The 14,120-nt window shown below is 45.3% G+C and overlaps 1 protein-coding gene across 3 annotated transcripts in view; it reads right to left on the reverse strand.

Moving 5' to 3' along the window:
* skap1 (src kinase associated phosphoprotein 1) overlaps positions 1-14,120 on the reverse strand; it is a 161,109-nt gene that overhangs the window by 41,842 nt on the left and 105,147 nt on the right. For all 3 annotated transcript variants that reach the window (XM_069185748.1, XM_069185746.1, XM_069185749.1), the window contains 5 exons: positions 10,525-10,605; positions 6,940-7,023; positions 6,526-6,650; positions 4,909-4,972; positions 2,420-2,620 (listed from right to left, as the gene is read on the reverse strand). In XM_069185748.1, coding sequence (XP_069041849.1) covers positions 2,420-2,620; positions 4,909-4,972; positions 6,526-6,650; positions 6,940-7,023; positions 10,525-10,605 — 555 coding nt within the window. The remainder of the gene's footprint in view (positions 1-2,419; positions 2,621-4,908; positions 4,973-6,525; positions 6,651-6,939; positions 7,024-10,524; positions 10,606-14,120) is intronic.

The raw sequence follows: 14,120 nt of genomic DNA on the forward strand, positions 1-14,120 counted from the left end.
AGGAACGTGACGTTTGGTAAAGCGATGTGCTCTTCAAAGCCCCCCAGCTACTGTAGCTCACCAGGGAGGATCATGCTTCGGTCAGGTTAACCGTTAGTAGAAGCTGTTCTACAACTAGACAGCTGCACTATGCCCAACTCATCTGATTCGTCTGTTATAAACCACTGACCTCCAAAATCTTAGACAATACGTAACAAAAATAATAATAATTCCTTACACTTATATAACGCTTTTCTGGATACTCCACTCAAAGTGCTTTACAAGTAATGGGGATCCCCTCCACCACCATAGTGCCATAGTGCGCCAGAACACTCACCACACATCAGCTCTCAGTGGGAGGAGAGCAGAGTGATGAGGACAGTTCAGAGATGGGGATTATTCGGAGGCCATGATTGGTAAGGACAAGGGGGAAATTTGGCCAGGACGGTTGGGTAACACCCCTACTCTATTTGAGCAAAGCCCTGAGATTTTTAATGACCACAGAGAGTCAGAATTGTTATAAAACACATCCTCTTGTCCACTCCGACATCTTGTGAAAGCTCTGTGATGGCTTTCAGTGAGCATGGTAAAAGTCTTTAGCGTGCCTGCCAGGTGTCTCTGGGACCTTTCTTCAGGAGCGGGGAGATATGCCAGAGACCAGCAATTGACAGCTGAATCTCGGGCATCTGTGTTTTGATATAGATGACTCAATAATCTGGACCCAAGTTATAAGCAGCACCAAGAAAGCCACAACCCACAGAGGTTTATTTTCTTTAACATCTTAGTCATGGAAAACCACCCAGAAGCTCCACAGACGTGGAGAAAACTCCTCCTGTGAACATGGGTCTGTAACAACAATATGATCCTTTTCTTCTCCCAGGGGCAAGAAAATACCCAATGCCAGCAATAAAAGATTATTTAACAGACAAATAAAAAGGAAAAGGAAAAAAAACAGGAAGAGTTGTGGGTTCAGGTAAAACCACTAAATTCCAGGTGTGGCGTACTGTATACACTGTATTTATAATTACCAATGTTCTGCCAAAATAAACAGAAAGCATCAATGCATATCAAAGGTGAGACTTTCCAATTCATACGGTAAATTCTGTAAGGTATGTAAGACCTTTAAATATTAAATAAATTACTTATTATTTTCAGGGTCTTTTAAAGGTCTTACATACCTTACAGAATTTACAATATGAATGATTGTGCCACGGAACCCTAATGAATGTGTTTTGAAACACCGTGCTGGTCTCCAGAAGATAAACAAAAACAAAACACATGTTCCACTTTTTTTTTAAATCACGAAGGCCATGAAGCTCCTGCATGTCACCCCGCTTCCTGCCGGCCCACTGTCCTCCAGAGCCCTGTGATTGGCCGGGGCCAGGGCTGACATCAGCAGGACAGCAGCAGAACACACATGAAGCCCATGGCTGGTGGGAGCCGCTGGGAGCCCTGGCGGGGAGCGGCTGTAATCTGACTCGCCATCTGTGGTCGGGGTCCTTTCCGCGCCCCAGATGGCTTCCAGTGCAGAAGTGACAGCCACTAGAAATTATGGTCTTCCCTCCCTTCATTTTATTAACTGCGGTGGAGGTAATGCACTCAGTCTGAGAAACGATATCTTTATATATCTTTTTACAGATAGGGTGACAGGCTACATCTACAACCCCCCACCCACCCACTCCAGACCCCCCTCATGCATACATGCATCCCCCAATCTGTCAGGAAGCATTAATTCTGCACTTTCTTCCCAGCTGGTTCACATTAACAAAAAAAAACCATTCAATTTAATTTTATTTGTGGTTTTCAAAGTTTTTCGACCACTGTGCTCTTAATAAAGAAAGCATGTTTCATTTTTTGGAAATTAATTTGGTGATGCATGATGGGCCCTGACAACTCCTGATTTTCCACTGAAAAATCTGCTGGTATGTACTGTGCATGTAAATAGTCCATCTATCATATTATCTCTCTGTGCCTGTTACAGTACGGTCATCTATCACACAACTCCACCACTCCGAACCCGCCAGCATGATGATCCCTGACAAAGCCCCGCTGATATTTCATTATTGAGACGACTGGCAACAGCGTTGCACTGAACCACCAGAGCTGGGAACATATCCTCTGGCATGTAACATTCATACCGGGATGCCAGGCCTTAAATAGTCATCTTTATCAAAAGAGACCTATGAAATCCGCAGGACCTTCTCCAGAACCTGAGCTGTGCGCTGCTGGGATACATCAGCGCAGGAAGACGAGAAGATTAATCCCACACTGGAACACCGAAAGGAGAAGCAGTGTTTCGGCTGTTGGGGTCCAGGTGTGGACCTGCCCCATTTCCTCTGCAGCCAGCCTACACTGACAGGGCTGGATCTCTATACAGCACAGCACAGCACCGGCGGGCCGGCAATCCACCTCTCCCCGCAGTTCACCGCTCACACCTTACCTGGCAGCACCTCGTAGATATCGTCATCTTCCTCCTCTGCCTCCGGCTGCCCCCCTTTCCGCTCCTCCTGGGTCTGGGGTGCTGGGGCGGGGCGGGGAGCAGGAGGGGAGGTCACAGCGTCGACGTCGTCGTACGTCTCGTCCTCGCCCTCCACTTCGTCCTCTTCGTCCTCGTCGAAGGGGATGAAGCTGGAGCTCAGGTCTGTGGCACAGGCAGTTAAAGCCAGTTAACAGGGGGGAGGGCAACCGAAAGCTACAGAGCTTATGAGTTCTTCTGAATGGTTCACAATGGGATAGACAGGTCAAACATGTACTTGCAGGATAGGATTTCAGCAAAATCAAGCTACTGCTCACAGAAGTATAACAAATGCATGATAAAAAAACTCTTAAATTTGTAAAAGCAACAGAAACAAATGATGGACATGGGAAACTGACCAGGACATCTGTGGAATACTGTGCAGGTGTAACCTGAGCAAGTGAATGATTCTGACCAAGGGTTACGAACCTTACTAAGAATGCTTGAATGTAACTGGCAGAACGCAAACATGACTATTTATTCTTTTGTTCTTGCAGGAAATATCCGAGGATGAGTTCAGAAGTTCCCCTGCAATGCATTTAAGTCTTGCTCTCCTTTTGGACTGTTCTAAGGTTATCAGCTTCCAGGGAGTAGACAGGATTCCCAGGACACAATCTTACAGTCCTTTCTGGGTTGTGGTGCCGAGTAGGGCTATAAGCCCATGGTGTAGCACAGAGCTTCAGGACCAAGGCATTGCAGTGCCTCTTGCATGATCAGTCTGTGTGTGATCCCCTGAAGTGCCACGCCCCCTGCTCCCATGAAAGAGGGGGAGGTTTCTGGACTCTGGACCGCAAGCAATAAATGACACGCTGGGAGCGTGGCCTGCTTTGGACAGGGGATCCTAAAATGAGGCGCATGAAAGTCTAGTAACAGTAGGCGTCTGATGATGGCTGACAGCACTGGAGCCAAAAACGCTCAATGAAGTGGTTTCTTGGCAGAACATTTGCGGTCAAAGGAAATTTTCATCTGGGATATCTTGTCTGCTACTCACGAAAGTTGTCAGCAATGCACAGTCAAACTGGCTTTTAAAGACACTTTATTAGTGTAAAAATGGCAGAAGAAAAACGAATGCTTTTTTTTAAATGAAAAGCAGAGGAGGAGTGAGAAGGAACCTAACGCTGCAGAAACCCAGGGAGCTGCCTCTTTATCCCGAGGAGAATTCAAGGGAGGAAAGTGGACCCAGAGCTGCTACACAGCTACTGCACAATGGGAAAGGAAGTCCCTAACACACAGCACAAGGTCTTTACTCCCGCATATCCAATCAATAAACAAATATGTGAATCAATATGCATATGAAGAAGGTAAGTCAGGAAGGAGAAAATTTCATTTATAATGAATTCCCAGATAAGAGCGCCATAAAGCTGCAGGAAGCAAATCCATTAGGGAAAAAAAAAACTCTTAATGCATCATTTAAAAAAAGCCAACCTCAATAGAAAAGAAAGGATGTGTATTGTTGTACTGTGAAGGAGCTGATGAAGTAGGGAAACAATGAAGACGGATTAATGTGTGACAAAATGGTGATCATTTCACTGTCAAAAGCAGGCCTGACCCGATTCCTTCCTGAGCAACAGCGCTGTCATCGGATCTCATGGATTTAATGCGGCCCCGATTGCAAATGACAGCAAGACTGAAACAAAGCCTATCAGGTCCTAACAGATACTCTGTGATGGAGAAGGAAGAGGGAAAAAAATCAATAGATTCCAAGGATAACCAGAAAGTTTGCCGAACGATTTCCAGTAAAGACAGAGCAGGGTTAGGAGGAGCTGGCACGCCTGCACAGGGCAGATTGATGACAATGGCACAGAGGAGCCGCAGTGCTGATCCAGCTCAGCTACAGGGGAGAGAAACCCCCTCCCTGTCCCGGGCTGAGTCCTTCACACTGCACGCCCACTTCCACAGGCCACTGCGACAGGCACAGTGCACGAACAGGGCCTGACATCGCCGAGCCAGAGGAACGCGCTCTACAGAAACTAACCCACACCTGGAAGGCGACTGTCTCTGCTGTGTGTTTGCTGTCCTGCCATGACGCGAGACTTAACAGGAATCAGAGACTGAGATCTTCACTACACAGCCAAGACTGTAAAAGTCTGTTAAATCTCTCCAAAGTATAAAATATTAAAAACACACCCTCCGCTGATGTTTTTAAATCTCGCCACAAAACCTGCTGATCATCCTTCAGTTCCTTAACATATTTCTTTTTGTTTCTCATTTGTACATGTTTTTTGTACTATTTTTATGTTTATCCTTTCTTCCATTTACTAGTCTTGTTTAAAAGTGTCTGATTTATGTCAAATGCCTCGAGAATGCTCTGCACTGAAAGGCACTACAGAACAATAAAGACTGATCGACTGACAGGAGTTATCAGCGGGGAACCCAAGCTTGTGTGGACGTGTGACAGAATGGCAAACACTTACCCTTAAGGACAAAATTAATTTGATCCACCCATTCCCTGGCTTCCTTTGGGCTGCTGGCTGTAAACTGCAGAACAGAATCACCATCATCATCGCAATTAGTGTTAGAAGTCATTGCATTATTAATATTAACAGCAACAAACGTAGCAATAACAGCACTAGGAGTAGCATGTATATAGTCTGAGGTTCCCTCTTAGCAACAGCTAAAACAACATTGCTGAAGTTAAGGAGAAGAGCTGCTGATCATCAAGACAAAGACGAGACTCTGAATGGAGTTATAGTGTATGACTGCTTGGATTAATGGACAACTATGTGTGCAGTACTGTGCTTTGGCAATTAAGAAATACTGGAGAAAAACAATTTATGACCATAGCAACATAGGACATAGCTATTAATAGCTATTAATGAGCTCTGCAATGTCAAAAGTGTTTCAGTTTGAAAATAATGCTGCAAAAACACATGGGCATGTGCAGCTACTGATGGAATTGATAGCCTTCTTGAACCTTACATCGAGTACTGAAGTAAAGTTTAAAAACCTGAAAGACAAAATGTCATGTTTTACAAGAGTGGTGTTACTATTTTCAAAATTGACACCTTTGAAGAACGTTTCAAATACATTGAGGATCACAAGCAAAAAAACTGCAGGATATAGACGCAAAATGATACAGTAGTTCACCCACCGTCAGATACAGGTATATAGCGTAAATATACAATATACACATAAACACGAAAAATGAACAGAAGAGATGGAGGTGGGGTTGACTATAATTAGCAATCTAAACGTGAAGGGTAACTGGCTAATTAATTTAGTATTGGAAAGATTCTAGCCATCCCCACTGCCCACCTCCCCTCTTCGACTCGACAGCTGGGGAGATGTGGGTGTGGCCCCTATCACAATGGGAATCTCCATGGCAACTCGTGTCGCTGACGTCAACCACACCGTCACCGTGGAGATTCTCGTTGCTCTGTCACTCAGGCGCAGAGACCAACCATGTCTTAAGAATCTCAAAAACGTTATTCTAACTGCTTTCATTCTAAAAGGCCAGGAATATACGTACAGTACATACATATATACTGATGGCAGCCCACTGGTGGCATTATTACTGGCCTCTGCTAGAGAGATGTTTAATGTGCCGTAGCATTAATTACCTTAATTTACGAAGACAGAAAAATAATCTCACTCAGCGTTGCCTTGCCATTTCCAGCCAGCACCAGGAAATAAAGATTTAACCCTGTAACACCACGTAATTCAGGCCTCTTACTGATTTACTGTCAGGCATGATCCAAAATGCTAAGGGGGTGAATTACAATGCATTTAAAACGTGTCAAATTCCAGCTCGAAATTCCAAGGCACGCACCAGTTAGTTTCAATTTGGTCAGAATGGTATTTTTGGTTCGCTCATAGAACGCGATAAAACGTCACTTCTCCAAAGGCAAGCTGAAAGCCCTCCTGGAACACTTGAATGGGCCTTTAAACAAACTGCAGGTCAGATACATTTGTTTTCTGTGCTGCTTGGGAATGACACACAACAAGGTGCCGGGGCCACTTTCCAGTCACGGGCTAAATGAAGCAATTCCACCGCTGAGGCCAGGGTGGGTCTCGGGTTCGAGGACAGGTACCTGGAAAGAGCGCTGCCCTGGAGCGCTGAGCTCGAAGCAGGAATTCCTCTTGGAGTCTTTCCGCAGGGTCCCCACCAGCCCGGCGCTGTACCCGTTGATGTAGAAAGAGCCCTTCTGCTGTTTGTCTGCGAGCGCAGGAGAAAAACGAAACAACACCCAGCACTCATCACTGACTCTTTGCAAAACCGCATTATGCAGCGGACGGCCTGCAGGGGAGACTGCACCAGCTTTTAAAATGAACCGGCACCAGGTAGCGCTGTGGGCCGAGACCCCAAGAGACGCGACGGGGTCCCCGAAACGCCTTACAAGACCAACTTCAGAGCTGCCGGCGCCGACAGGTTTTTTCAGATTTTCTGATTGAATCATTTTCCATAAACTTGTTTTTCTGAGACACCCGTGGGTCCACAGTCTCACCTTTCTCGCTCCCGAAGTAATAGAAGATGGTATTGTTGAGGACGCACCAGCGCCTCTGCCACTCTGAGCCAAAGAAACTGTGATCTGCAAGACAAGAAAAACAGAATGATGGAAACGTTCCAATAATCCATCCCTACTGGACACCCTTTCTAACCCGATAAACTGCCCAGAGTGACAGGTCAAATCTCTTTTTACTTGACAGTAAACTGAACTCCACGACTGATATTCAGGTACTGTATATTGGAATCCTTTGCATAACATGTTACAACAGATTACCGTTGGTAGTTGGTACTTTGTTTCTTGCACTTGCTGAGCACACCTTTGGGCATATTGCAACTGTCTGGAATGTAAACTGCGCTGTTTAAAAGGCGTCCGCAAGATGCTGATGATGATGAAGGAGCAGGAGGAACAGGAGAATTTTCATCAACAACTCCAAGCTGCAAAGCTACAAAATTCATAAAACTTATAACCTTCTTTTTTAATTGTTCGTTGTTCAAACCATGAGTCATAATAATAGAATGTAATAAGTAATGCCTTTAAAAAAAGCCACTGGATATAATTATGACTATTTTAGGGATTGATGTTTCTGGACCTTGCATTAATTTCTTTTCTAAGAGCAAAAATACTCAACTGGTTTAATTACAGTTAATTTTCAAATTAATCTTCCCCCGCTCTGGTTCTTGGTGTAGAAAAGGAAACACTGGCTCTGTATCCCGGGTGGGAGCTGGAGAGGAGCAGTCCAGCACAGGCCTGTGAGCACAGCCAGACCCCCACACCGGAAAAATAAACAGCTGTGCAAAGGACATCATCCTGGATCATCATGCTCAGCCAGATGTGCTTGATGGCTTCTCAGATTTCCAGGATCTTTCTAAAAACCTGAAACATGTTTCTGAGTGCCCCTTGTGAAACCCGCTGACGCCCTGCAGTGTCTCCTTGTACAACAGGGATGACATTTTCACCCCTTTTACCCTTTCTGGACAGACCAAGGCCACGCCTTAGCAGATCAAGGCAAAACCACTGCCAAACACTCCTACGCACACCTTCCAAATCACAGGAGCGTGAGACGGTGATGAGCTGCAGCCCCAGCCAGGCTTGGGAAGTAATGGAATATATGTAACAGCACTGCGAGATCAGATCTCAGGAATTTGGTCCGATTTGCATTCCCATTACCATTGCTTTCCAGAATGTTACGCATTACTCAAAGAATGTTATCCAGCACAAATGTAAGGGATTTATAAGAAACGGAGTGTGAGGAACTTTAATTCACGAAGGAGAATTAGAACACGATCTGATCACCAACCCCGCCTGCCACTTCTGATCGCGCTGAAGGATGGTGATGGCACACAGAATTCACAAGGGGTTCCGCTGCAGTCTGAATCCCTCTCTGGCACCAGCAGCAGGGTTCTATCTAACCCATGCAAACCAGTTACTCTTCATGAACACGTCACCGTGTGCTGTGCAATGCCCTGGCGGAATAAAATAGGCCTCTGCGTTCAAGTAATTGGCACACTCGTATAGTTTTAACCAAGGGCTCCCACCTGGGCCTATGGGCACAGGTGTGATACGGATTGCTCGTTCTCATCTGGTTTTCAAGACGAGGTGCTGGACCTTCGGAATATATCCAGATATTAAGCGTGCCAACCCGCCAGGGAGATAAGTTTCATCCCTGAGCTCGTAAAAATATTGTGGAGACAGAATGTGGAGAAAAGTGCTCCTTACTCAAGAGTAGCAGAGTCAATGAAGTCGTTATTCAACACTGAGCAGGATGACGCAAGTGTTTGACCAATTTAGTATAGTTAACTAATGGAAATGGGCCCAGGAAGCACTGAAGTAAATCATTTATTAGCTTGTTAAGTATTGCTAGACAATTAGAACTAATAAATAATAAACTACTTTGGGCTACATTCTGCAGTTAGTGGTTTGTTATTGCATAACCTACTACTGGTGATCTATTAATATTTCATTTGACCTATATGAAGTGGTAATAAAATACTCCAGTTTCAGCTGTGATGCACTGTAGCCAGATGAGAAGGGAAAGGAAAAGATATACACCACAACATTCAAGCACAATTGTCTTATCGGTCACCTGTCAACATGTCATTTCCTAGTCTGAGTAAATCAATACTACAGTGGAGGTATTTTAAAGAAAACAAGATATTCCTGTTTGGCAATGGGGTGTTCACTGATTGAGGACCAGCCACTCACTTATTTTTAAACAAACTGATCAGCACAGTGAGAGTGAAAGTGAGAATATTATTTATTTCAGGAAAGGAGACTCCTGTGTTCTCTGCTGACTGGAAAGGAATGGTGGAGGAGGAACAAATTCGGGTTGCACGCTGTTCTGAAGCCTGCTGCTCAAGATGGAGGCAATTACAACCGTTAGAAAAATCCCTCAATTCTTCCCTGACATCCGTCGTTTAAAAACATTACTCAGACACTGAGCTCCATTAAGCTACTGGATGGTGCCGATCAACGTCTCCAAATGACACAGGGAACCAGACCCAAGATTTCAGACCCCCAAGGTACTGCTTCTTTTGATGACGGGCCTGATGCTGAACCTGGAACATTGGAGCCCTGCTAACTGACCAGACACAGCCTTGGTCCTCTATAGCTTGGACACTTACAGTCATATTTCAACACGGGGTGCAGTCATACACGGTCATACAAAATGAACTCAGCCTAGACAGCCCACTGAGTCCCCTGGCTTGCGGCTGGGAGGGAAGCAGTCAGGCCTTGGATCCTCAGAGATTCCTCACCTTTTTCTTGAGGTTTCTCACTCCTTCACGCCTACTGGTTGTTCTGGCTACTCTGATGTACTGATTCACAAGCTCTGGCTGTGCTCTGCTGCAATTTGCTGCAGTGAGAGAGGGGGGCTCTCCCAGCTGAAAACTGAATTAATTCTAAAGAATTAAATATCACAGGTAGGTGAAGATGTGAACAATAACGTCAACAGGAACAAAGAACAGCGAAGAGCACACACTCTGAGCTGTAATCATAGAAACAATCTGGAGTCCTTAGAAAGCAGCAGATGGTGGCAACAATCCCCTCCAGCCTGCGGTCAGCAGTTACTGCAGCTGTGTGCTCCAGAGACTGAGGCATAGCAGGACTGACAGGGGACAGAAATCTACAAAACCGAGAGGTAAACTGTGGTTTAGTCCAGTGCTGTCATCCCGATCCACGCTTTTGTCAGCATGCCTGCTCTGAGTCAGCACTCCGAGCCCGTTCCCTCAACTATCATTCCACCACCATTGAGAACCGAGAGAGGCTCCAGACCACCTTGTTTTGTTATCATCTGCCAGTGCCGTGGGGCTTCTGCCATTAGGAGGAATATTTCAGGATTTATCCCAGACGAAGAATGACAATTCTAGGCCGTGGTGGCGTTGAAAGGACAACATCCCTCCATCTTTCCAGAACTTCCTTGGCTTTGCACCACGAGTGCAGCATGAGTTTCCCCTTGAGAATGCCCTGAGCTGATGCTAAATATCAAAATAAAAAATACTATATTAAAGTAAAAACGGAGTAAAAAACTGATATTTTGTAAAAAACGTTAAGACTCTTTAATATCTGAAGCATCCTGGTTCCTACCTCTTCGTTTCTTCTCCAGGTAGCCCTGTTTCAAGACGTTACTCAGTTCCTGAGCTGCGACCACAGGAATTTCTTCAAAATCTGCCAGGAAGTGAAAAACAACAGTGAATGAGTGATGTAATCGACTATTTTCTAATACATATTACTATCTATGTAGGGATAAATATAGGGGCAATGTCCCCACAAAGACAGGAAATTATTTTTAAAGGAAACTGGAAAAAAAACGTAAAATCCCCAAAACATTTTTTCCGGGTCTAATTTCACTATGTGGAGTTCCATTTGGGTGCAGTCTGGAACAGTCAATAGCCAATGATGGTCAATGGAAAGGCCAAACGAAGACAGGAATACATGTGTGTCTGTGTAAGCTTGGGTTTCCTTAACCCTAAGACCTCTGTGACACAGAAACGAGCACTGTCACTTCTCTCCTGAAAGCCGACTTCCTCCATGATCGAAGCTGGTGCATTAGCCCATAGTTCACACATGCACACACGAACATGAAGGATTCATGCAGCATTTTCAGTGTAAGGCATTAAGCTCTCATTTCTGTTTAACACCACAAATGTAATGTCACTGCGTTCCTAGGGCACAGCACCTTGCATTGGACCAGGGCACTCCGAGACCTACAGCACAGCTACAGATAAAGCACAACACGGGTATATTTCCATGGGCAAAGTGCCCACTCTGCAGTAGATGGAACACTTTGTGCCAGATGCAGATCAGCCCCCAGTCACTCTAAAAGAGAGAATATAAAGGACCCCACTGCTCAACCCTATCCATATGTCTGTTAAGCTGAGGTGTTCTTGCTAAGTCCTGATTTCCTGCGTGTTGCCTGTGCCACAAGAGATACCGACTGTCCCATGGGTCAGGTCCTGGCTTCACTTTCAGCCCAAGAAGCTGAGCAACGCCATCCCTGCAGTTCGCATGCACACAAAAAAAACCCTGGAGTAACATAACTCAATAAAGCCTTAAAAACTTCAGTGACCAAATGTTACTTGTTGCCGCCTGCTTCCGTTTCCTCTGAGCATGAATACTGCATTAACTAAACCCCCTCAAGTTGTGCCATCCTGCTGTTTGAAAACATGAAAAATGTTCCGCATGGAGTTTTATTTAGATGCTACGATGGCGAGACCCACCAGGGTGTCGGAGAAAGAGAGCCTGTGTGGCTTCATCAATATGCGCACTGGAATTAAATTACCCGGGGGGACAGAAATTGCGACACGCACTGGTTCAGTGGTTTAATTTCATTGCTTTCGAGAACATTAGCAGCGTGGGGGCTGAGTTTTCCTGTGACGCCAGGACGCAGGGTACATGGAGACAGAAAGAGAGAGACCAAGCAACAAACAGCATATAAATTTTTAAAGTGCAAGATGCTAATTCAATAAAATAACTCATGGAATTAAAAGGTTACTCTGTTCAGCTTGAATTACAACATTGGGTGGGGGGGGGGGGTAGGTGGAATGGGGCAGTAATCTTAAGAGCTTAGATGCTCTGTAAAAAAAATATAAGATTACAAAAAATGAGCAAATTCATTAGAGTCATTTTGGTTTATTGTGCATTTAAATAGCCTTGACATTCCCACGCTTAGCGCTGATCAAAGTGGAGCTCTGTTGTACGATCGTGTTGCCTCTGTCACTCTTTTGCATACAGTACGTTTCAGACATACAGAAGGTATCAAACAACAGAACAACGAATAAATATCGGGGGTCACTCACAGTACGATGACAAGATCGCTAGCTTTGGTTAATAAGTTACTCGGATCAATGACAGGCACTCAGGCAACCCTTAAACCCTGCAGGAGAAGTCGATCGCCTTCAGATACAGTAGGTCAGCTATAAGCATCTTAAAAGCACAGTCTTTCCACCCATGTTGCAATCAGAACATTCTGATATACTGATATATGTAGTATATATTTACCTCTCGGTTTTGTAGATTTCTGTCCCCTGTCAGTCCTGCTATGCCTCAGTCTCTGGAGCACATATATCAGAATATACTGTGCTCGTGTAAACCATGGCTCCCACAAGTTACAGTACACCTGACAACCTGACATTCTAATGATAATTGGTGGCGCTGTACAGTACGTGGTGCTTAGTGATTGTGTGACAATTTGAATTTAGATCAAAATGTGATTCCGACATAGAGATTAAAAAGAAGAGGTTTATGCTAGAATACTAGCCTTTAAATAAACTTCCCTTTAGCCAGCAATGCTATCAACTTATTAAAAAGTCCATTCAGCACAGCCGACTGGCAGTTTAGCGCAGAGAGGAAAAAAAAATTAACATCAAGTCCACTGGCGCCCATGACAGTAGCGTATCATTAACTTTAGGAACATTTTTCAGAAAAACTTCCCCATTACTTATTCATGCCAAGATGACGCTAACGTTACCGCACGCAGTTCAAGCGAGGGACGGAGGCAATACAGGCTGCCTCGTGCAGAGAATCTATTATCTTTTATTTTGTTTTTTTCTCCCAGGAAAAAAAAAAAGACAATTCACTTGGAAGCTATACTACATTAAAATACGCTGTTCTGAAGTTCCACGGGAACATTGATATTGATGCGCCTTCTGCTTCTTACGCATTCCTGTAAATTTAAGCTGGTTTCACATCAGCTCTGACCCAACTATGAACAGAAATGACATCAGAACTTTAATAAAGACACACAGCACCAGGCACCCAGAGCAGCCGATTCCTGCCGTGGAAATTTAACGAGACAAACCATGCAGGACATGCAGCCCTGCATCACTATATCCCTGTAAAAGCACAAAACTAAACAAACAAAATCCTCTTTTAATTTCCTCCTTTTTTTAATCATACCCCTCACTAATAATGACTTTAATTGGCAATACTTATGAGCACTGTGCTGAAAGAGCCCCTAAAGAGCTCAAGATTAAATTAGCTTTTGTTGTTTTCGGTTGAGAACAGAACCTTATTTTGAAATAAAAGATTCAGAACAGCCCCACCCCCACTGCACGCAACACCCCTGCCCTCTCAGCGCCTTTGACCCTGGGGCAGCAGGGCGACTGGGTGTGAGGACACCGCACACTGCTCGTGGGCAGCAGTGACCAGCAAGGTGTTCAGGGTTACGATTTTCCGCAATAACTGAGGGGAGAGCGAGCGGGTGTAGACAGACTCCCCCTCTGACTCCACCTTGTCTGGTCTTACAGCCTGTTCCGGGCTCAGCGCTGACCGGAGAAGGGGTGTCACAGAGGTCGCTGTGTCACAGCCCTGGCCGACTGACGCCACGCTCTGGGGACAGTCGACTAGTGACCGGACCCCGGCTCGAACCCGAGATCGGGAGAGCAGTTTTGCTGGTTGAGCTCCTCATGAGGCCCGCCCCCCCCCTCCAGAATTCTCTAAGTTGGCCAAACTCCCATTAGAGTGCCACAGCAGCGCCCTCTGTGCCAGCTCAGAAGAGACAAAGGCAGGACATTCGCAGCTGTGTCCCTCTGACATGTCCACTCGAAGGTTCATCGTGCCTCTGGAGCACACTGACTGCATCACAGGCAGCAAAACAGCTGGAACATCGCTGGGGGAGGACAAACACAGCTCCTGGCTCGCGTGAGAGCAAAGTTCACAAAGCACCCAGTGAGGAAAATGTA

Source organism: Lepisosteus oculatus, chromosome 28 (assembly GCF_040954835.1).
Source record: "Lepisosteus oculatus isolate fLepOcu1 chromosome 28, fLepOcu1.hap2, whole genome shotgun sequence".
In the NCBI taxonomy this organism is placed as follows: Eukaryota; Metazoa; Chordata; class Actinopteri; order Semionotiformes; family Lepisosteidae; genus Lepisosteus; species Lepisosteus oculatus.